The following is a 24246-nucleotide window of genomic DNA, read 5'->3' on the forward strand; positions in this document are numbered from 1 at the left end:
TAAGTGACATCTGTATTAAATACCTGCATTACAACGAGTAATATTGCAATTTAGTTCCGTCACATGTCGACAGATGGCGTTGTATGATGTTTTGAATATGACACAACACTAACAGAGACCACGTGATACTTGGATCCTTTGTCGAATCTTCGACGACTGTGATGATAAGACAATATAGGTCAAATGGCCTTTATTCATGCTAAATCCTCAACTGCTACCAGTAGCGAGATCTATGTAATCTGTACTAACGTGTAATGTCACAGTGGTCCATTCACAACTCAATAGATGGCGTTGTAAACATATTTTTCGACACCTGCATCGCGGTGGCAGTATTCGATGCGAAGACATAACAATCAGAACAATTTATTTTTAAGCAATTACTTCGTTACCAAGCTCATCAATTTAAAACGTGATTTATTACCTTATAAAGATAAATAAAGCCTTAAATAATTCTGAAAATGATAATGAATTATAAAACATATACCATCAAAGACATGAATGTTGCCAATTTATTAAAATCTAATTAGTTCCACCACCATAAAAATTGCATAATAATTTGTTGTTTTTGACTTGATAATTATCAGTAACAAAATTTAATTTTCTAACACAATATCTTCATTATAATTTTTTCTTAACATAGAAGTGTAGATTGTCTCCAATAGTTGTACCAAAGTAGGTCCCAAAATGCTACCCTGTCATGGTACACGTCTTCAAGCATTTCCATCGTCACATCTATGTCCATGTATGGTCTGGAATCCTTGGGCACCGTGTCCCATTGCACTGGCAGGAGATCTGATGTCTCTGGAATGGGGTTTCTAAAAAAGAAAACATTCAATTAGGAGTCGGCATCTTTATCATAAACGTGTAAAAATGCAAGTATTATTTGATAATGATTAGGAAATTGAAGGTTCTGTTTCTAGTTTAAACAACAATTACAGAATATTTAGAAATCACTTATAAATCCACACACCCATACAGGAAACTGATTAATTTCGTTTGAGGAAATATGTAATTAGGTACAGCTAGTGATTTTCAATTTGTACAAGCCACTGGCATTTGTGGGCATCGAATTAAAAACAGTTAAATTGAATAATAAACATTTCAATAAACTCACCCGTATTTTACGAAATTCGCCCACATTGTCGTCATCCTGTCCCTCATCATCAAATGTTCAGGCTCCACCAACGGGTCAAAACCGAAATCTTCCCCCAACCCAAACAGATACTGCAGTTCCTCAGTATGATATGCTCCGACTCCATGTATATTCTTATACCTACTATTTCCAATGTAGGAAAAAATGTACTTGTATACTTTCGCCCCCTGATCCACTAGCCTTGTCACAGAGGTTTCAGCTGCGTGTGTAAAACTGAAATCAGTTAAAAATTCACCCAAAGCCAGCTTCGTATCTTGTCCAATTTCTTTGCTTCCCATATAAAACTTCTTCACGATACTCGATACTTGCAACAACTCTTCCTCATTAAAGTTAAAAGTTCTATTTAGGCTCTCAATAATAATATCCTTAAGACTTCGGAAAAAGTCGTCAGTTTCGTTCGCAATCGTATTGAATTGTTCTTTGCTGTTATATCCAAAGATCACAGGGGTGTCTTTTACTTTTTTTGGATTGTACAGATGAAAAGAGTCGTCGGTGAGGAAGCTCTGTACTCCTTTGAACTTCTTTTCTTTGCAAACCCTAAGCAGTATGTCAGAAGAGTTAAATGCTTGCATCAACTCGAAAGGGTCTTTCTGTGCAAGGAATTTTAGAGCATCTTTAGTATTACAAGCTGTGTAATTAAATAATGCGGCTAGTTTAATAGCAGCCGTGTAATCTGGCTTTACAAACATAGCGTCCTCTTGAGCTGTGCCACTCTCCACAATTGCTTTGTCAAATAACTTTTCTGTATTCGAATACATGAGCAGATCTACGGAGCCTCCGCCGTAGCTTTCACCAGCAACTGTAACCTTCTTAGGGTCTCCTCCGAACGCTTCGATATTTTGTTGAACCCATTTTAGGGCGTCCACTTGGTCTTTCAAAGCCTGGTTGCCAGGCACTTCTGGGTCATCCAGGCAAAGGAATCCGTACGGACCAAGTCTGTAATTGATTGTTACCACGACGATATCGTGCTGTACCAAATACTGACCTCCGTAGTCCCCACCACTACCAAATATGAAGGCCCCCCCATGGATCCAGACCATGACTGGCAGCTTCTTTTTTGTGGTTTTTGGGACATAGATGTTGAGGCGGAGGCATTGGATGATGCTTTGGGGGCGGAACACTTGGGGGCAGCTTATGGTGATATCAGTAGCATTGAACGGTTCGGTGAAGTATGGGTAGGGCAAGGACACCTGAAAAAAAAAAAAAAATTATACTGGGTGGCGCAAAAGTAAAGACCCTATTTGGTTCAGCTATAACATTTTTTCTAAATTAGAAAACTAGATTTAGGTTTTTTTAAATGTATATTTGTGCCATTAAATTTCGTACCATTAGGATTTAAAGATGATGTCTTTTAAATGGTGACCTCCAGAGTTGATACACATTTGAGCCCTATTTATGACATTTTGCATAACTTGCCGTAACACTTCCTGCGATATGTTCGTTATTTCTTGACGAATGTTTTCTTTTAGAGCTGCGAGAGTCTGTGGCTTGTTCACATACACCCGAGATTTCAAAAAACCCCAAAGAAAGAAGTCTGGACTGGTCAGATCGGGTGATCTTGCAGGCCAAGGCAAATCGCCAAAACGAGAGATAACTCGGCCTGGAAAAGCGTCCGTAAGAACATTGACACAATTATTCCACGTTCTTGGGGAGTAAAACGGTCCATGTTTATTTTCAGTGTATTTTACATTTGTTCACTACACAATTTTCAACAACAAAATGACAGAAAATGTCATATAAAAAAAAAAAAAGTATTTTCTTTAGTGCCAGTACTTTTGCGCCACCCAGTAGATAATTATGAAGAATTATTTACACGGTATGATGCCAAGGACATAGCTGGCTAAAAAAGAGGAAAATTATGCTTTGTTGCATCCGTTGATGGAGCCTTAGACAGTGCCATGGTGAAACGTATCATGAGCCAATATTAATTTAGGTACGTAATAAAAAAAACATAAAAACCCAACACCTCCATTCTTCCTATGAATAACGCAAAAGGTGACTAGGCAACTCCAGCCAGCATGCGTGTGTCCAACCCTTCATTTGCCTCTAGTAAAATGGAAAGGATCGAGTCCCTGTAGTGGACTACAATACAATATGACCTGATAATGACGATAAATAAATAACATATTCCAACTCACCCCAAACGGGTTCTCCTCATCCACTTTAGCGTACGGAATCCCAAAGAAGGTGTTGTAAGAGCCTTCATCGCGACCTTTTATCTGGCCTTTAGAAGTGTTGACTACAACGAAATCTTGACCAAACACTTGCAGGGCAACGCCGAACAGTATAAGCAGTTGTAACGCACGCATCGTTGACTAGACTGACCTGATTGTGAATGTGTGTACCTAAACCACAAGTTTTCCTTAATATTACACCACTAAAAACAAAATGATGCCGTCTGTTGCACAAGAAATTCGAAATAATATAATTAACGTGGAAATAACAAGTTTTTTGAAACACACATCTAGGTATTGTACAAATTGAACCATTTTATTTATTTATTTAGATTAACAACAAGGTTACACCACTAACTAAAACAATAATGTTATCGTTTTCATGCTAAGTGCAGACTTAATTGCAGGTGATAACTGCATGCACTGAACACAAAACACAAATAAAAATAAGTAAATTAAAACGAATTGAAATTATGCCTGTTCCACCCAAGTGAGTTTGACAAGACTGGGTTTAAATAAAAAAACTGTTGAAGTAAATATCATCGTATGGTTAGTGAAGTTAGACTTTTGAGTGTCGATTCATTTATTTAAATTTCACTTAATATTATTTTTATGAAGTATAATATTTTTGTACAAACATCTCCGCGGGGGCAAACTAGTATGTGTTTAGTCATCGATCGGGGCATTACTTAGTACTCAGTGTAAGACAGTGTGTTATGGTGACTCATATGAGGAAAATTTAACAGAGCTCTTAAACAACTGAATATTTTACCCAATGTTGTTAAATGCATATCTATCTTGAGTTAAATCAATTACTTAGGTACTAATATTAATAATATTTTTATTAACTTTGATTCTTAATTTGAAATATTTTTTTACAATGTAAATTATCAAAAAAGAATAAAAATACATTATAAAAATTTATTTATTTATTTATTTTTAATATAATTATATATATATTTATATATTATACTTATATTTAAATATATAATATTGTGGCATTACGTAATCGGTTATTGATAGGTCACAACACCATAATGTTACGGTGAAGAATGAACAACTTTGGATGTATCTGGAGTTCAAATTAAAACACTGAAGTTCCACTATTAAAAATTTCAGATCAAAGTTTTATTATTTTGACGACACTTTAACATACTTATTGATAATATTATACTTCATTTTAAAAGTACTAAATTGGTTCTTAATATGCAATAAAAAATTTAGATTTAGATACTTATTTTGCAACATAATATTCTCATCAATTTGTATCTTTACGATAAAATTTTGGATTTTCTCCAATAGTTGTGCCACAGCAGGTCCCAGAATGCTACCCTGTCATGGTACACGTCTTCGAACATTTCCATCGTCACATCTATGTTCAAGTAGGGTCTGGAGTCCTTGGGCACCCTCTCCCATCGCACTGGCAGGAGATCCGATGTCTCTGGAGTGGGGTTCCTACAAAATAAACAAAACATGAACTACCTGAAACGTCTCTCCTAACATACTAAACATGTAAAAAATGCAAGCAGTTTTTTACTACATTATGGCAAGAAAATCTAAATTAATGCTATGAAATTACATAAATTAATACAATTTTCGTCGATTAGTTTCGTTAAAGGAAATACACCATAGTAAATCAAATTCAACTCATTCCTTTGCATAACATAATGTGGTACTCATGTGGTAAACTTAGTGATATTGCGATTTGTTTATGCCTGTTATAAATATGTTTATCGATAAACTCACCCGTGTTTCACAAAATTCGCCCACATTGTGGTCATCCTTTCCCTCATCTGTATTTGTTCAGGCTCCACTAAGGGGTCAAAACCGAATTCTTCCCCCAACTCAAACAAATACTGCAGTTCCTCAGTATGGTATACTCCAACTCCAGGTATATTCTTAAACTTACTATTTCCAATGTAAGAGAAAACGTACTTATACACTTTAGCGCCCTGGTCCACTAGCCTTGTCACAGATGCTTCAGTTGCATGTGTTAAACGGAAATCAGCCCAAAAATCACCCAAAGCCAGTTTAGTATCTTGTCCAACTGCTTTGCTTCCCATATAAAACTTCTTCACAATACTTGCTATCTGCAGCAACTCTTTCCTATTAAAGTTGAAAGTTCTATTTAGTTCCTTTATAAACACATCCTTATTACTTGCAAAAAAATCATCAGTTTGGTTCGCAATTATATTGAATGCTTCTTTACTATTGTATCCAAAGAGCACAGGTGTGTCTTTTACCTTTTTTGGTTTGCACAGATGTAAAGGATTGTCAGTAACCAAGCTTTGTACTCCTTTGAATTTCTTTTCCTTGCAGGCCCTAAGCAACATGCCAGAGGAGTTGAATTCTTTCATCAACTCGAGAGGGTCTTTTTGTGCAAGGAATTTTAGAGCATCCTTAGTATTACTAGCTGTGTAATTAAATAATGCAGCCAGTTTAATCGCCGCCCTGTAATCTGGCTTCAAAAACATAGCGTCAGCTTGAGCAGTGCCACTTTGCACAACTGCTTTGTCAAATAACTTTCGTGTGTTCAAATACATGTACAGATCTACAGAGCCTCCGCCGTAGCTCTCGCCAGCAACAGTCACCTTCCTAGGGTCTCCTCCGAACGCTTCGATATTTTGCTGAACCCACTTCAGTGCATCCACTTGGTCTTTCAAACCCTGGTTGCCAGGAACTTCTGGGTCATTCAAGCATAGGAATCCATATGGACCAAGTCTGTAATTTATTGTTACCACTATGATATCGTGTTGCACCAAATACTGGCCTCCGTAGATGCCGGCACTGCCAAAAATGAAGCTCCCTCCATGGATCCAGACCATGACTGGCAGTTTTTTGTCTGTCTTTTTAGGGACATAAATGTTGAGGCGGAGGCATTGGATGCTACTATGTGCGAGGTTTACCTGGGGGCAGTTTATGGTAGAGTCGGTAGCTTCGAATGGCTCTGTGAAGTGTGGGTAGGGCGAAGAAACCTGAAAAAGGTTATAAGACCAAATTAGATATTTTATAGTCCTAAAACAAAGCAAGCTAAAATAGTGCTGCAGTAGGTCTGTCATGTCTGTCACTGACAGAACAAAATGGATCCCCGAATGGAGCCAACACGTTTCGACAAACCTAGTGTTGGATGTCTAATGTGATAAAATATTAGATGATTTAGTATTGAGGATGTTTCCAAAACTCAAGCTATGGAGCTGGAACAGAGTGGCGTTTATGGCGCTCTATGGGGGAGGCAGCTGGAAGCTACCACTAAGATAATGCAACGTATCAAGATACGATTATTTTTTTATTTCCAATACGATTATGTTATTGTTAATGGAATAAATGACTATGACTATGAATACTTTTTAAATAAAAGTAACAACATTCTCCGACTCACCCCAAACGGTTTCTCCTCATCCACTCTAGCGTACGGAATCCCAAAGAAGGTATTGTAAGAGCCTTCATCGCGACCTTTAATCTGTCCTTTAGAAGTGTTGACTACCACGAAATCTTCACCAAACACTTGCAGGGCAAGCCCAAGGAGTGCTAGCAGTTGTAACACACGCATCGTTGGCAAGACTAACCTGATTGTGAATGCGTGTAACTATACCACAAGTTTTCCTTAGGTATAGTGATAAAAGGAAAATAATGCTGTCTGTTGCACAAGGAAAGCAAGCTAATTACTTGACGTAGAAATAAAAAGTTCCATGAAGAATACGCACCCATGGATATATTGGATCTATACGTACCTACTTGTACTGTGTGTGATTCTATTGAGTTTTGGAGTGTCCTTTAAAAAATATTATTTATTGATAAACATCTCCGTAGCAAATTAGTAAGTGTTTAGTCACTGATCGAGACAATGCAAAGTAAATACCTACCTACTCAGTATGTGAAACATTTGAGGACAACTTAACAGAACTCGTAAAATAAGTAAGTTACAATACAATGACATGGTGTTTATCAATTAGGTACATTTATTTAAGTAACTTTATGTACTTAGGTGCCAACTATAGAAGTAATTGAACTTATACCTATATTGTGGCATAGCGCAGTCAGTTGTTGCATAATACTATATTTTAACCACTACAACAAATAGAAATGAATATTGTTTTATGTCTGGTCTGGACAAGTGCAATGACTGGCAGAAAGGATATCTGGAATTAAAATTAAAACACTGAAGTTCCAACTATTATAATTTGCCGATCATAGTTTTATTATTTTGACTTTACACTTTTACATAATTATACATGGTATACCTACTTATATCCTTAATTTTAAAAGTACTAAATTGGTACTTATGTTGTAAAATAATATTTTCACCGATTTGTGTCTTTACGATAAAATTTTGGATTTTCTCCAATAGTTGTGCCACAGCAGGTCCCAAAATGCTACCCTGTCATGGTACACGTCTTCGAACATTTCCATCGTCACATCTATGTTCAAGTAGGGTCTGGAGTCCTTGGGCACCCTCTCCCATCGCACTGGCAGGAGATCCGATGTCTCTGGAGTGGGGTTCCTACAAAATAAACAAAACATTAACCACCTCTATTCTGTGCTCTAAGAAGAAGGCACCCTTATGTCACTGAACGAGTAAAAAATGAAAGAAAAATCAGAATTTTGTACTGCCTTATCAATTTATGCTGTTTATAATCAGTTTTAAAGATTTAACAGGTATGAAATTACCTACATAAAATAATACCAATTTGGTCGATTAGTTTCGTGGAAGTGGACTAAACTAATAATTTGTTTGCTTATCATGTGCATAACAATATAATATAGCAATTTATTTTTGCCACCTGGCCATTGACCTCAAAACTCATAAGTATTTTAAGATTATTGTCTATGGCATTGGTTCCCAAACTTATTTGAGACGCGCCCCCTTCGGACCATACAAAAATCTGGGTCGCTCTCAGCGGTCGCAGGTTTTTTATACTCAAGTACACAGATGGCCCACGCCCCCTTTTAAAGGTCTTTGCGCCTCCCCTGGGGGGCACGCCCCTCACTTTGGGAACCAATGGTCTATGGACTAGCATGTGTGTGTACGTCATACTTGTTTTAAACTCACCCGTGTTTCACAAAATTCGCCCACATTGTGGTCATCCTGTCCCTCATCTGTATTTGTTCAGGCTCGACTAAAGGATTAAAACCGAATTCTTCCCCCAACTCGAACAAATACTGCAGTTCCTCAGTATGGTATGCTCCAGCTCCAGATACATTCTTATACTTACTATTTCCAATGTAAGAGAAAATGTACTTATACACTTTAGCGCCCTGGTCCACTAGCCTTGTCACAGATGCTTCAGTTGCATGTGTTAAACGTAAATCAGCCCAAAAATCACCCAAAGCCAGTTTAGTATCTTGTCCAACTGGTTTGCTTCCCATATAAAACTTCTTCATAATGCTAGATATTTGCAACAACTCTTTCTTATGAAAGTTGAAAGTTCTGTTTAGCTCATTTATAAACACATCCTTATTAGTTTCAAAAAAGTCATCAGTTTTGTTTGCAATTGTATCGAATGTTTCTTTGCTATTATATCCAAAGAGCACAGGTGTGTCTTTTACTCTTTTCGGTTTGTACAAATGAAAAGGGACGTCAGTAAGGAAGCTCTGTATTCCTTTGAACTTCTTTTCTTTGCAGGCTCTAAGCAATATGCCAGAGGAACTGAAGGCTGTCATCAACTCTTGAGGGTCTTTTTGTGCAAGGAATTTTAGAGCACCTTTAGTACTACTGGCTGTGTGATTAAATAAAGCAGCCAGTTTAATCGCAGCCTTGTAATCTGGCTTCACAAAGATGGAGTCCGCTTGAGCAGTGCCACTTTGCACAACTGCTTTGTCAAACAACTTTTCTGTGTTCGAAAACATGTGCAGATCTACAGAGCCTCCACCGTAGCTCTCGCCAGCGATGGTAACCTTCGCAGGGTCCCCGCCGAAGGCTTTAATATTTTGCTGAACCCACTTCAGAGCGTCCACTTGGTCTTTCAAACCCTGGTTGCCAGGAACTTCTGGGTCATCCAAACAAAGGAATCCATATGGACCAAGTCTGTAATTTATTGTTACCACGATGATATCGTGCTGCACTAAATGCTGGCCTCCGTAGCCGCCGGCACTGCCAAAGATGAAGCCCCCTCCATAAATCCAGACCATGACTGGTAGCTTCTTATTTGTGGTTTTGGGGACATAAATATTAAGCCGGAGGCATTGGATGACGCCATGATTTTGGTATAGTTGAGGGCAAATTATGGTAGGATCGGTAGCTTCGAATGGCTCGGTGAAGTTTGGGTGGGGTGAAGACACCTGAAAAAAGTATTAATTTGTAGATATCATGTATTCATGTATAACGTATAATTAAGACCAAATTAATTTCAAAAACAAAGCAAGCTGAAGCGGCAGTGGGACTGCTGCAGAACCAAACAGGTTCCCGAATATAGACCACGTCTCGGGAAACGTAATATAATATGCTCCCCAACTCACTTGACCAACGACCTCAAGAACGTGGCTGGAAGTGACTGAATAAAGACAAGATATCGGAGTTTGTGGCGGTCCTTAGGAGAACCTTACATGCAGCAGTGTATTGTCATTGACGAAGATTATTTATTCACTAATCCTCTTTAATATAAATATAAAAATCATGCTGACTCACCCCAAACGGTTTCTCCTCATCCACTCTAGCGTACGGAATCCCAAAGAAGGTTTTATAAGATCCTTCATCACGACCTTTTATCTGTCCTTTAGAAGTATTCACTACCACGAAATCTTTACCAAACACTTGCAGGGCAACCCCGAAAATTATAAGCGGTTGTAATGCTCGCATCTTCGGCTAGACTGACTTGATTGTGGATGCGTGTACCAAAACACGTTTTCCTTAATACCTATTATAGCGATACAAGGATATTTTATGCTGTCTGTCGCACAGTAATAATGCTGTCTGTCGTATTTATAAACTACGTAACAGATTAGATATTCATCTAATCTATAGTCGAAATACTCCATTTACTTAGTAGGTATTTTTGTATTTTCATCATAAAATACATGTTTCAAAACCAAATTTTCTTCGAATTATATCGTATCGAGTGTACCTACTTTAACCAAGGATAACAACATTTAATTGATAGACAACTCCGCGTTGGCAGACTAGTTGCGCTTAGTCACAGGCGGGACGTTACCTAGTTACACACTTACTTGTAACTAAAAGATAGTATTGTTTTGGTGAAACGTTTGAGGAAAACATAACAAAAGTAAAAATAGGTAGTGAACTAGTGATTAATATGCCCAATATTGTTAAGCCGCTGGTTATTTTTGTGCAATATTACTGTCAAATCCAATAAATAGTACCATTTTACCAGATTGCACCAGAAAGAGACTTATGCTTTTTAATCTAGATGTCGATTATAATGTTCGTCAAATTTATGTTGGTTATGTCCACTATCTCCCCAACTCATCTGGCTGGCACTACAGTGAGGAGACTGGGGATTGTATTGTAGGTCAAATCCTTCCTTGCCTATGATAAATTAGATAGGTACCGTCGTCCTCCTACAATACCGACTAAATGACCTGATGTTAATTTCCGGGGTTACAGTGAAAAAGAGGTGTCGTTCTCCTGGAAGGGACACTAAATAATCTGATTTGATTCCCAGGGTCACTCAGACAAGAAGAGCTACCCGTAATGGGTACTAGGCATAGCCATCCCCATGATCTGGATACTAACTGATCTGATTTTGGATTCCCAGGGTCACACAGTGAAGAAATTCTACCCAGACTGGGTGCTAGGCCAAGCATAGCCATCGCCAAGATTTGGTTACTAACTGATCTGATTTTGGTTCCCAGGGTCACACAGTGAAGAAGTCCTACCCGGACTGGGTGCTAGCCATAGCCGTCGTCATGATTCTGGCTGGGATCCTGCCGATCCCGGTGGTTCTCCTGCTGCGCCGCTTCCAGTGCCTGGCGCTAGACGTGGACATCCACCAGGGATCCATCCGACGCATCGAGACCACCGTCTCAACCAAAGAGATGATGAGCGACCAGGATGTGAGTTGTTTGAAATACGCGAGCTATGGCTCTATGGATACCGTTTAGTTTTTTGTTTTTGTTGTTTTTGGTCGGATTTGGGAGTAGTTAGGTTTTCTACTGTACAAAAAATGGTTATGTCATTTCTCCAAGGTGATATCACCTGGTAGAGAATGTGGTTCTTTGAAAGAATAATTATAATACAGCAAAGTTGTTTTATTAACCGACTTCAAGAAGGAGGAGGTTCTCAATTCGGTTGATTGACGATAAAATTGTCTCCTCAAGGATCGAATCATTAGAATGATTATTAATACTTTTAAAATAAATTATTTATATTGTTAAATAGCTAAATGTCAATTATATTTGTTACTTTATTGATTTATTCAATCAATTTTGTTTATTTTGTGTTCAGTATAGATTATCGTTTTTGTTTATTGTTGTTAACTAACTGAATTATTAAATAAAACGAGTTTTTATTAAAACAATTAACTATAATAATATTACTATACCCTATACTAAGAAGTAGGCACCTACTTACTTCGTACGTTAAAAATATATTATTTTGTTTGTATTTCTTGTCTTTGCTAGTTTTACTGGTGCTAACTTTAACTATTCGCTAGCAACACCCTCTTTATTGCTACACTATGTAATATTAGCGGCAAAGTATAATACTTGCTCATTAAATTTTGTTTCAAAAGCTGTTTATATTTCGTTTCGTTTCAGCCAAATAACGTCCAGCAGTGGACTGTTTAATAATCGCTACTATTTAAGGTCAAATGTATAACTTACTATATTTTGTCGCTAGTATTTACTGTGGCAAATTAATGTTTTCATGTTGACGGCAGTTTTTCCTTTTTACATTTTATAAAAAAAGTATTTAAAACTTCATTACTTAAGTACACAACTTTATACCGCAATATAACATACAGACAGCGCCATCTCTTAGTATCATTCAGAAGAAACCAAACTTGCAATGTTCAAGGTTCAATGATTTGATTTTGATTGGTATCTGGGATTGGACTGAAACAATATTGGAACGTGTCTTCAAAAAACATTCTAGATCTAGACTTTACATGTTATATTGTTGTCATGATCATGCAAAAACTGCCTTCACCATTAGTCTACTACTGTAAATAACCGCTATGGCTAACCTGGGTAGGTGCTCTCTCCTGAGACGGCGCCGCCAGCGCCGGCGCAGTTGGTAGCGGACGCAGCCGGAACTAAATTCACCATTGGAGACTTCGATGTAAGCACGGACTTTGGGCGTAGCTAGTGTTTTTCATGAAACAGAGAATGTTAGTTGAATGGTTTTTCAAATAAATAAAATTAAATGAATATTTGAGAAGATATTGAGGCGTGAGTGTGTTTTATTTTGAACTTTGAAGTGCATGGTGTGAGGGTAAAGAAGTGGAGAAAAGGAGATGTGAAATTTTTTATATCGGTAGTACGTTATGCATAGAATTCATTATTATTTGGTTTCATGATGAAATGTTAAATAATATTGAGTAAGAAATAAGTTATATTACAAACTATTGTTACTCAACTAAAAATAGGTGCTATTTTTCACTCGGTATTTAAGTCTTTATTTACTATTATTCGTAATAATATTCACGAATACGTCAATAATACAATTATTGAATAATAAATACTCTAGCTACGCCTGAACGAAGTATCTTTTTCATAATATTTACCTATATGTGTATATTTTGTATAAATTATACTAAAACAAATCATATTAATTTTATATCGCAATAAATATTTTACTAAATTTAAAATATTTTCCGAATTCAGAATTTTTCAAAATGTTAATACTACTTATTATAGCAGTATAGCATAATGTACCTAATGTAGTAAACACTCTTTCCTTTGATTAACATTTTTTATACTTAAACATAAAATATTATAAAAATAAACTAAACCAAATTTTAATGAACTATAAAAATTAAGTACTAAATCAGTACTATTCTATTAAATAGACTTTTTTTTAAAGCAGATAAGCCATATTATTACTAAATCAGATTATAAGAGATAGGTACATTTTAATATTATTATTATATTTTGATATACCTATTATTTAATTTTATTGTAAATAAAAATTACCGCGTTCTATAGGGCGTCGATAGCAGTGAAGAGAGAGCGAGCAAGCGGCCGCCAGCTAGCATCGCTCGCAGCAGACCGAAGAAATAAATGTTTGTCTCTGTCACACTCGCACTATTTTAACCGCTTTAGCATGCCGTCTCTTTCTAGCTTCAGCATTGTTCTACCACTTGATGTTTATTTATAAGGATTTTGATCGAATTGCATGTTTTATTTAATCTAAAGAGTGTTAGAAATAAGTTTTTGGTTGTTACTAGAATTCTTGCTTTTGCTTGCTGTTATTTTTAAACTGCTTCTAGATAGTTTTATACTTTTTACGCACAAACATAAAGTTTGGGATTTTATATTTTTATTAATTTGGGGTAATTTTTAATTTCCACTGCATTGTAGAAATTACACGAACAGTGTTCATAATATTTATATATTTACTAACTTTTTATATTTTCACCTATCTTGAATTCGTCATCCAGAAATTGATAAAGGCAACTTTATTTGACTTTCTGAAAATTATACAATTTGAATTCAATTCCCAAATTTCTTCAATCAAAGCGCTACAGCCGATATTTTAATATCAAATACAGTTGTCTAACAAAAGCGTCAACATCAAACATTCGCGTTATCATTTATATAATTTTTTCTGCAGTCTTCAGACTCGGAGGGCGAGATCCGTCCGTCCGGCCGCTTCGACGACTCGAGCTCGAGTGACGAAGAGATACTCAACACCGGAAGCGGCCGCCGACTGGCGATGAAGCCGATTGGCCGGAAGCCCACCGCATTCAAGATGGATGTCGTCGACGAATGACCGTTGGTTTTGAATGTTTACTTTATTTTTATGATGTCTTATGTTTGGTGATCAATAGTAACGCTTGGAGTATGAAATTCAATGAATTACGACACTTTAACCTTTAATGGGGCTCTGTCATATTGCCACCATATTGTAAGCCTTCTCCTAAGGTCTTAAACCAATGACAGCTTTCAACATGATGTGCCCTATAGAGGGTTAAGTTACGATTTGCGTATCGACTGTTGTTTGAGTCTTGAACAATAACATGTTATTATATTGTTTATAGATCAGTTATAATATAAATTAAAAACAAGGAGTTCTAGCTCCGGTAAGATCAAACATTATTATTAGCATTAACGTAATTATATTAGCATGATCGCCTAATATTAATTAACTCTTAATTTTATTGAATTTAATTCGTATTTTAATGTTTTAATTTACAAATAATTATGGGATGTGTTGAAGGTAGGTTAGGACGCCATAGAAGAATTCGGCCAACGGTATGACCTAAGTATAACTTAGCGGTAAGTTGTTGATCATTTATAGCGATTGTTGCGAATGATTATTTGCACACAATTTTTCTGTTCCTCAAAAACTAAAAAAATATATTCCAAAATTAGTAAATTATATTTATACCAAATGTATAAAATAGAGATGAAACGGATAGTGGTTTGGCCGGATACCGGATACCGGATATCCGGCGAGCTGCTAGACCGGATAGCCGGATATCCGGCGGCCGGATAGTTGGCCCATTGTCTCGTTGTATGTCATGACGAGTTTAGCGCCGCCAGGTGCTTCGAACGCGATCAGTGGGTCTAGTAGACAAGTCACACTTTTCGAAAATCAGCAGCATGCACAGGACATTGTAGAGCGCGCAGCCAAATGCTTCGGGAAGGTTTCGCGTGTGTCTGCGTCCTCCTGGGGCATTCGATACCCCGGTCTGCGCATTCTCTACCAGGGAACGTTCGTTGCCACGCTTGTGTATGCTGCGGCGTGTTGGTTTGAGCGGGTCAAAGTCCAGTCGGTAGGCGGGATTGTCCTGAGGGGGCAGAGGCCGGCACTCGTGCTGCTGACGAAGGCCTACCGGTCTGTCAGCACGGCCGCGCTCCCGGTCTTGGCCGGAGTGTTGCCCGCCGACCTCGAGGTGGAGTATGCTGGACGGACGGCTGTACTGAGGACGCGCCAGCTCGCGACCCTGGACGAGATGAGCAGTCGAAAACGCGATATACGGGATTCGGTGATCGTATTTTGGCAGCAGCGTTGGGAGCAGGAGACCAAAGGTCGTGAGCTCTATCAGTTCTTCCCGGAGGTGGCTGGTAGGCTCAGCATGCGCTGGGTCCAACCGGACTATGTGACCTCGCAGATACTCACTGGACACGGGTGCTTCAATAAAAGGCTGAGCGACATGAAGCTGCGAGAGGGGAGTATGTGTGAGTGCGGCGAGAGTGAGGAGGACAGGCACCACGTTCTGTGGTACTGTCCTCTGTATGAAGACCTGCGGTGGGAGATGCTGAGTGGGATAGCGCTCTCGGAGGGTTACGGTCCTGCGTGGTACCCCGATCTTGTCGGCTCGGAGGCGAACTTCGCGCGGCTGCGAGGTTTCGCGCACGCGTGGCATAGGAGGCGGAACAGTCAGACGCCTAGCGGCCAGGCACCAACGTGCCAGTAGAGTCCATGCCCCAGAAGGGGGAGAGTGGCAAGGGACAAATGGACAAAGATTAAAGAACTTGTAGAGAGTCAAGAATTGCGCGCGGTGGAGTGCAATCTGCCGTAGGCAGCCGCAATTCCGCGCGCATCTCTCAAGATTCGGCCACAATAACCGCGAGGTTGGTATGGCCATGGGTGGTGGTGGGATTTTCGAAAATCAAATCCGTATCCGTCCGAATAGAATGTCAGATTTTGCCACTTGTCTAGGGGGCAGATCAATTCGAGCGATTTCGGTTGCCATCGTGAGTGTGTGGTTGAATAGGGAAAATTTAAATTAGTTTACTTGCTGCGTAATCTGACTGAACTGCATCATGTCATCAGACCATCAGTGAAAAAAAGATCGCCTAATTTAATTGGCTATATTTCGACATTAACAAATATTTATTTATTTAGTACTAGCTTTCCGCCCGCGGCTTCGCCCGCGTGGAATTTTGTCTGTCACAGAAAAACTTTATCGCGCGTGTCCCTGTTTCAAAAACCGGGATAATAACTATCCTATCTCCTTTCCAGGGACTCAAACTATCTCTATGCCAAATTTCAACAAAGTCGGTTCAGTGGTTTAGGTGTGAAAGCAAGACAGACAGACAGACAGAATTACTTTCGCATTTATAATATTAAGTATAGAAGTATAGATTCGTCATTAGAGTGAAATTGTCGTAGTTTTTTAATATCCGGTATCCGGCCGGATAGTGAGTTACTATCCGGTATCCGGCCGGATAGTAAATTTAGGCCGGATATCCGGCCTACCGGATAGTTACCGGATATCCGTTTCATCTCTAGTATAAAACCAATATAATTAATTTTCATAAATATAACTTGAATTGTTTTGCATAATGGCGACCTAAACCAATACTATAATTAATATAATTTTATTTTACAACTAGGAAAACCATTACTTATTGAATAATTATTTATTACATACATATTTATTGGAATAAACTAGATTTCAATCAAGGACAGAAAAATATTGTGTGCAATTTCTTAGCTTTACCTACTTAATAAGTAATTTTTATCTTTACCAAAATCGTCACCAAATACATGAATAAAAAAATACGTGCGGCGTTTAATGCACTTTAAAATAGTTGAAAAATAAAAAAGTTGTTGATGAACATTTGTACAAAGCTATTTTATGATTTCACGAATTCTGACTAGTTTAATATCTTTTATTTTATTATCATTTACCTATAATTCGGTCAGTTAGGTACTTAAAAATATGGTGAATATAAATTATCCTCTATTTACGGACTAATCCTGAAACATTGTTTTTCGAATGATATAACCAAAGAATAAAATAAATTCAAGATTTTTTAATACTTATAGCAAATCGTTAAAGTCACAAAAAAGTAGCTTTGTATAGATGTTTTTAGCGAAACGCTTAGGAGTTATACCATAAAAATGTTGGTTGAGACGAAAGGTGCGGTGTAACGGTGAAAGTATTTTTGCAGGAATAAAAACAACCTACTTACAATAATATTTCAATTATATTACATTATCTACTTATTTTAATCCGGTTTTTACATTATATTCTGGTTTATACTATTTATAAACACATTAATACTTATTTCTTTCGACATTTATATTCTAATATGTATTTTTAAATTACTCCGACGAATAGTCCTGCAAGGAAAGCATGTTAAATTCGGTTGGTTTAAAAATAGGCTCTGAGGAAAGTTATGTTCCTCGGCACGATGAATGCTTTAACCTGGTATTGACGCTGGTCAACTTGAAACTGAAGATTTCATAGTTTTAGAAATTAATTTCAAAAAGGTTTGCCCGTCGTTTCATTTGGCTGAAACGACGGGCAATATCCTAGTTACAGGGCAGAGGTGTTTAGAAACATTTTATCAAAAATTTTCATAATCAATGACAATTTAAGTAGGTATTCCTACTATTCTCATTCAAATGATAGTAACGAATCATGTTTAAATACTATCAGATTGATACCAAATAACATTGGAATTAGGTTATGATTTTTTTAAATTGCTATGGGATAACTTCTGTTCTTTTCATTACGTGGTCCTTCATTTGGTGTAGGTATCAAATCAGGCAGCTTATTCAGGTCAGGAGTCAATGAATGATTCGTATCATATTTGTTCAGATTGACCAGCGGTTGGAATGTTAGTTACTAAATTGCTAGGAGAAGTTCGATGCTAGTCATTAGTTTAGCTTATAAATACTAAGTTTCAATCGACACGCGTAGAACGCACACGTTGACATGTCTACGGGGAGGCGGATTGTGTATATAATAATATAATAATAACTATACAAGAAATAATTCAAATAAATATCGCAAATTCAGACATTCAAACTGATTCGATCAGCGTACTTAATACATTTTTCTCTTAACTTTGAATTCTTCTTCTTTTCGTGTCTACAACAAACCTACAGTGTCAGCCCAAAGCTCCGCCACAAGAGTGGCGTTGTCATGCAGCCACTTTGAATTATAAACTAACTTCAGGATTTAACGTTAATTGAATTACCGACAAATACACACGTTGTTTATTTACTAGTAGTAATCAATAAACTACTTGTTCAATGATGATAACATAAGTTTGCAAATTGTCCTAATTTTGCACTGTATTGTCAACTCAACATATCTCATATTTTAATGTACCTACCTATATCTTGGGAAATTAATATGGCGGCCTTAAATTGACTTTAAATTAAATAAAATATAAATCTAGGAATAGAGTACATCGCCATAGTAGTTGTTACTTAGTCTAAAATAAGGTCGACCTGCACTACTACGTGAAATATAATACGTATAATTACAATGTATGTATAATGAAAACGACATTTTATAAAATGTAGTAACTCTGTTTCAATTATACAGTTATACACTTTCTGCCTCCTAACTTTGCGGGTTTGGGAAATTCTAAAATTTCGGATCAAATAGGTTACATGATATTTAAAAGTATTTTTATATTTCCAAAAATTTTATCAGTATTATATTTCGTCCAGTGCACGGATATGTTATCCCCACTGTGATATAAAACTGTAATATTGTTGGAAATATACAACTGAGTGGTAAAAACGTGAAAACTTTCTGAAAGAAAGACACGCGACAGGTTCTGGAAGCTTTCAATGTACATAATGTAAGAAAATCGATTAGGCATGTAAAAGAGACGATGAAATCGAAATTATTCCGATTTTAATCCATAGCGTAGTTCTACCGATTATTGTAGTGTTTATCTTCATTCATTAAACATGGTTCGATGGATTATATTACTTAAATAATAACTTATTGTCTGTTGTGAAATGCTTAGGTATTCATTGATACAATATTTATTTAATATATTTTTTGTTCTTATTATTTATACATTATCTACATGTATCGACTTTTATAAAAGTATAAAATATAATTATGATTATGGCGTGTATTTTTATAAACTAATACAAACGTGAAAAATAACATTACAGCTGTGAAAACATTAATTTTCCTCGGAAAATTCCATAATATTCTTCAACGCGATTAAACTTTATTTACTTATGCGCGCGATTCTCTCACTCATTTACCTTAAACCCTGTGTTTTATAATAGTAATTTAATATTATAACTATATTTATTTAAATACATAAACATTTCACAAATGGCAACCGTTTGACTGTAGATATCAATCAGCAACTCGTACAATTATACTGTAATGCCATAAATTATACAACTGATATCGTTATACATAAAATATAAGTACTAACACAACACAAATTAAATGTAAAGGCTCGGTAAGCACATGCCAAAGAAAATTACAAAAAACTATTCTTTTAAAGTATTTTATTAATTAATTTTTCTAAAATGGCCAAACAAAGGCAACATTTTCCCGTAACTAATAAAATGTGGTAAAACTTGACGGTGTATCACAAAATCAATTTCAATCGATATCTCAATAAATATTCGTTTTTTAACGAACTGTGCATTACAAATATTTTTATCGACTTTGGCTAAGGCCGGCTCCACAGGTTGGCCCCAGTATTGGTCCCAATAGCTTTGGCACCAACGTTGGGACAAGCTATTTTCTAGATCGACACGTTAAACGAGCGGTTGGGGCTAATGTTGGAGCCAATTTTGGGGCCAACGTGTGGTGCCGGCCTTATACCCAGTGCCTACCCAGCTTTTCCAGATAGATTAACGCGATAGTAGTTGATAAGCGCTCAAAGAGAGCAAAGGGGTCCGAATCCGTGTACACTATCTTTTTAACCAAACTCTATTTTCTTTTTAGCTTATATTACAGAAAAGTTCTAAATATGAAAAGATATTAGATTATTATCTACATCTAAAACGTTAAAAAGACTGCTGATTGCCGAGTTTAGGAATAGTGATCCAACTGTAATTAAAACGAAAGTTGTTACCAGCGCATTTTGACATTCACATTCTCAGAAAGCTAAAAATGTGACTTGGATCACTATTGTTCTAACTTCACATACCTAAGCATGTCTCTTTTCATTTTCCTAGGCTAGAAAGAGATAGGGCTAGGAGGTGGTACCCGGAATCGGCCCCAGTATTATTGTTTGAGTAGACTCCGGGATGATATCCCACTAGCGTAGTACACGATGATATTAAACTAAGATTGTAATTACATTTCGAAACGCAAGATTAAAATTGCTAATTGATTTTGTTGTTTTATTTGTATCCCTAAGCACAAAATTTGGCCTAAAATCCGATCGTGCTAACTACGTACCTCGCTGGAATGCGACTCTCCTTCCCACTTAATCGGCACACCTCCCCGCGTTCGCCCTTTAATTATACTATATAATTATATTAAAACAATAAACGTAAGGGACTTGAAGTAAAAGGAAAGTATTTTAAATAAATAGTTTTATTTTAGAGCAATTTACATTTCATATAAAATTCATATTCATAAGTCGCATATATTATTATCGTACCTACATAATTTAATATACAACACACATACAATAAACATGTAACAACATCTATACTTATAATAAATCTGTAGAGAGGTCAATTCTGTACATGAAATATATTTTCATAATAACTATCAGGGGGTGATTAGTGATCGATACTGATGCCAAAAATGCAATCAGTAAAATTTTTGTCTGTCTGTCTGTCTGTCTATCTGTCTGTATGTTCCTTATAGAAACAAAAACTACTTGACGGATTTTAACGAAACTTGGTACAATTATTCTTCATACTCCTGGGCAGGTTATAGGATACTTAGGAATTCCCACGGGAACGGGCATTAGCGGGAAAATCCTTTTGTATGAAAAATCTAAACCGCTTAAGTTAGACGCTTGAAATTTGGCAAGCAGGTACCTTAGTAAACTTAAAGCTTAGTTATAACAGGATATTGCAAAATTCCTACGGGAACGGGAATTACCGAGAAAAAACATTTGTATGAAAAAATCTAAGCCACGTAAGATAGACGCTTGAAATTTGGCATGCAGGTACCTTAGTAAATTTAAAGCTTAGTTACAACAGGATATTGCAAAATTCTCACGGAAACGGGAGTTAGCGGGAAAAAACATTTGTATGAAAAAATCTAAACCGCGTAAGTTAGACGCTTAAAATTTGGCATGCAGGTACCTTAGTAAACTTAAAGCTTAGTTACAACAGGATATTGCAAATTCCCACGGGAACTGGAATTAGCGGGAAATTCCTTTTGTATGACTGACTCACTGACATACTCACGCACAGCCTAAACGGCTAAACGTAGGCACTTGAAATTTATAAGGGACGTAGCTTAGGTACCGAAGAGGTGCACTAAGAAAGGAATTCCCGAAATTCCCACAGAAACAGGAATTACCAGGAAAATCCTTTTGTATGAAAAATCTAAACCGCTTAAGTTAGACGCTTGAAATTTAGCATGCAGGTCCCTTAGTAAACTTAAAGCTTAGTTACAACAGGATATTGCGAAATTCCAACGGGAACGGGAGTTAGCGGGAAAAAAACATTTGTATGAAAAAATCTAAACCGCGTAAGATAGATGAAGGGGGTAAAACGGGATCCACGCGTACGAAGTCGCGGGCGGCCGCTAGTCTATAATAAATTCATAAGTAATATACATTTTGTCAAAATTAAATTAAAATACACCAAGCATAGCTTTTCGAACTTATGAACTAAAAGGCTGAAAAACGAATTACGAGTTCTATTTTATTGGAATACCAATTGGTTCTGAATCGCTCACTTGATCCCGTAACGAAAAACGTTACGTTATTTATACAGGGTGTCCCAAAATTTGCACGTCAACTGACACTGGAGGTAGCTGGGCCTAAGATGCTTCGAATAAGCTTAATATGTCCATAGAAAACATAGAAAAGTTAGATGAGTTTTGAAATAAACCGATATTGGTTTTTAAAAAAAATGGACTTAATAGACGTCTCAAGCACATCTATCTGTGGTGTCTAAATTTGGGACGTCCTGTATTTTAAAAGAACAGTTCGAGAAAACAGCTAATACAAACATAAATTAAAGCCAAGTATACAATATTTACAGAAAAAACAATCTGATATTCATAAGAAAACCACGCGACAGGCTCATCGCAATACGTTGCGATGTTATAATTTTGTAATACATACTTTTAAAACTTTTAATCTTCGATAAAAAAAGCAAAACATAAATCCGTGTTTAAATATACGGATACTAGTCAAAAAGAGGAGGATAAAGAGTTATATTTCTATTGTAATAAAACAAAAGTTCATAATAATGTTTGATACAAGTCGCGCAGCGAGAGTTGAGGCGATAAACGCAAGCAAAGATTTGTATTTCTATATTTACACTTGTCGCAATGACGTGTTGCGTAGTCTGACTGACAGTGCTTACTGTCTCGATTGCACATATTTAGCAAGAGCGAGGTAGCTAGTGTATTCGATATTTGAACTTGAATGTATGTGTTCTGCATTCAAATATTACATCAGTGTGAGTATGACTATGTACTCGTCTCGACTCTCGCTGCGCGACTTAATACTTCTGTGCAGAATGTTGTATATTCCTTCTGGCATAAAAAAAAAACAAGATCCATCGCAGTTCTAACAAGATATGAAGCTTAATAACAAACATAATGATAACTACATTAAATAGAGAGTCAATCTAAACTAGATAATCATTTAAAAAGGCTTTTCCCTACTTGAAAAAGCTGTGAAGACAATACTAAGGACTAGACTAGGTGCAAAATAATGTCATTTATAATGAAAATAATGAGAACATTAGTCAAGTACAGTCGCTAGCACATCGGACTGCACAATTGCGTTGGAAAAATAGCACTTATCACAATTATACATAAGATTTCATTTAGTTTGATGTGCCAGCGACTGCATACATTTTTGAACATTAGAAAATCAGGTGCTATACAAATAAAATTCGAGTTCTAATACTACATCGTAGGAGGGATGCGTCAACGCTAAATATACTAATTAAGTAAGTATTGCACTTAAGTACCTAAAAATCTGAGTTACACTAAAATTATACTTTAAGTACCATCTAATAAATTCTAGTAGCTTTTAATCTATGCCCCGTATTCACCATTGATGAGATGATGTTGATGACAAACTCATAATGTTGATATAAAAACTTTTTTGCAAGTAATTGTCAACATTCGACCAGCTCGCACTAAGCGTTTCGATGACTCTTTTATAATGCGAACAGCTAGGGACTGGAACTCGCTGCCTGCTGCTGTCTTTCCTGAACACTATAATCCGGGCCTTTTCAAGGCGAGAGTGAATAGGCACTTACAGGGCAGATATGTACCATCCTAGACTGCATCTCACTTAACATCAGGTGCGATTGCGGTCATGTTCATTTATATTATACTTGTGAGAGTGGAATAGGACCATTCCCACTTTACCCGTGGATATCGATAAGCGACTAAGATACAAATATGCGAACATCAGGTCGCCTCCAACCAGTCTGGCCAGTATAGGGAGTGTAGGCTAAATGCCTTATTTGGCTCTTAATTATTAAAGAGCATCATGCCTTTGCAATGGTGACTAAATGACCTGATGAGGAATGGAATCCCATTATAACAACGCTCAAGGGACAGATGATTTACGTCGTACTATACGAACGTGGTACTAAAGAAGTAATTTTTTACTTATCTTTTTTTATGTTATTTCTCAACAAATCAACCGAAAATATGCGTCGCTAAAACCGGTGAGTCGTTATAAGCGACGTCGTACTAAACGGTACTTGTTTTTGGTGGTCTTAAATTGTATAATGTTAAAATACTTGCATAAAAGTTTATACATTTTAAATTTCAATAAAAGGGGCGGGACCCTGGCTTCTGAATGTCAAGCCAATTTCAATCACACTCATTTGATTTAGAGTCGACTAATGCATACCACTGGCTCTAACTTTTAATTTATGTCAACAGTCCATCAGGCTATACATTTTTG

The 24246-nt window shown here is 36.8% G+C and overlaps 4 protein-coding genes across 4 annotated transcripts in view; 1 reads left to right on the forward strand and 3 right to left on the reverse strand.

The window, feature by feature from the left end:
* LOC135082774 (sodium- and chloride-dependent transporter XTRP3) overlaps positions 1 to 14146 on the forward strand; it is a 41750-nt gene extending 27604 nt beyond the window's left edge. Inside the window, exons 11-14 of the mRNA XM_063977540.1 lie at positions 11137 to 11337; positions 12476 to 12562; positions 13429 to 13505; positions 14057 to 14146. Coding sequence (XP_063833610.1) covers positions 11137 to 11337; positions 12476 to 12562; positions 13429 to 13503 — 363 coding nt within the window. The 3' untranslated portion in view covers positions 13504 to 13505; positions 14057 to 14146. The remainder of the gene's footprint in view (positions 1 to 11136; positions 11338 to 12475; positions 12563 to 13428; positions 13506 to 14056) is intronic.
* Positions 487 to 3596, reverse strand: LOC135082769 (carboxylesterase 5A-like). The gene is made up of 3 exons (XM_063977533.1): positions 3292 to 3596; positions 1115 to 2343; positions 487 to 815 (listed from the first exon to the last, which is right to left on the reverse strand). The coding sequence occupies exons 1-3, from the start codon at positions 3460 to 3462 to the stop codon at positions 632 to 634; spliced, it is 1584 nt and encodes a 527-aa protein (XP_063833603.1). The 5' UTR covers positions 3463 to 3596; the 3' UTR covers positions 487 to 631.
* Positions 4539 to 7237, reverse strand: LOC135082771 (carboxylesterase 5A-like). Its single transcript, XM_063977535.1, has 3 exons — positions 6707 to 7237; positions 5074 to 6302; positions 4539 to 4782 (listed from the first exon to the last, which is right to left on the reverse strand). Exons 1-3 carry the CDS (start codon positions 6875 to 6877, stop codon positions 4599 to 4601), a joined length of 1584 nt encoding a protein of 527 aa, XP_063833605.1. The 5' UTR covers positions 6878 to 7237; the 3' UTR covers positions 4539 to 4598.
* LOC135082770 (esterase FE4-like) lies at positions 7488 to 10225 on the reverse strand. Its single transcript, XM_063977534.1, has 3 exons — positions 9953 to 10225; positions 8378 to 9606; positions 7488 to 7828 (listed from the first exon to the last, which is right to left on the reverse strand). The coding sequence occupies exons 1-3, from the start codon at positions 10121 to 10123 to the stop codon at positions 7645 to 7647; spliced, it is 1584 nt and encodes a 527-aa protein (XP_063833604.1). The 5' UTR covers positions 10124 to 10225; the 3' UTR covers positions 7488 to 7644.
* Positions 14147 to 24246: the final 10100 nt, after the last annotated feature.

The sequence above is a fragment of the Ostrinia nubilalis genome, chromosome 22 (assembly GCF_963855985.1).
Source record: "Ostrinia nubilalis chromosome 22, ilOstNubi1.1, whole genome shotgun sequence".
Lineage (NCBI taxonomy): Eukaryota > Metazoa > Arthropoda > Insecta > Lepidoptera > Crambidae > Ostrinia > Ostrinia nubilalis.

Excerpts from the sequence above, each read along its gene's own strand:
- LOC135082769 (XM_063977533.1), bottom strand. The coding sequence starts at position 3,462 with ATGCGTGCGTTACAACTGCTTATACTGTTCGGCGTTGCCCTGCAAGTG. Across the intron at positions 2,344-3,291 it reads ATGAGGAGAACCCGTTTGGG|GTGTCCTTGCCCTACCCATA; the intron begins GTGAGTTGGAAT and ends TTTTTTTTTCAG. Across the intron at positions 816-1,114 it reads GCGAATTTCGTAAAATACGG|AAACCCCATTCCAGAGACAT; the intron begins GTGAGTTTATTG and ends TTTCTTTTTTAG.
- LOC135082770 (XM_063977534.1), bottom strand. The coding sequence starts at position 10,123 with ATGCGAGCATTACAACCGCTTATAATTTTCGGGGTTGCCCTGCAAGTG. Across the intron at positions 9,607-9,952 it reads ATGAGGAGAAACCGTTTGGG|GTGTCTTCACCCCACCCAAA; the intron begins GTGAGTCAGCAT and ends TACTTTTTTCAG. Across the intron at positions 7,829-8,377 it reads GCGAATTTTGTGAAACACGG|GAACCCCACTCCAGAGACAT; the intron begins GTGAGTTTAAAA and ends TTTATTTTGTAG.
- LOC135082771 (XM_063977535.1), bottom strand. The coding sequence starts at position 6,877 with ATGCGTGTGTTACAACTGCTAGCACTCCTTGGGCTTGCCCTGCAAGTG. Across the intron at positions 6,303-6,706 it reads ATGAGGAGAAACCGTTTGGG|GTTTCTTCGCCCTACCCACA; the intron begins GTGAGTCGGAGA and ends AACCTTTTTCAG. Across the intron at positions 4,783-5,073 it reads GCGAATTTTGTGAAACACGG|GAACCCCACTCCAGAGACAT; the intron begins GTGAGTTTATCG and ends TTTATTTTGTAG.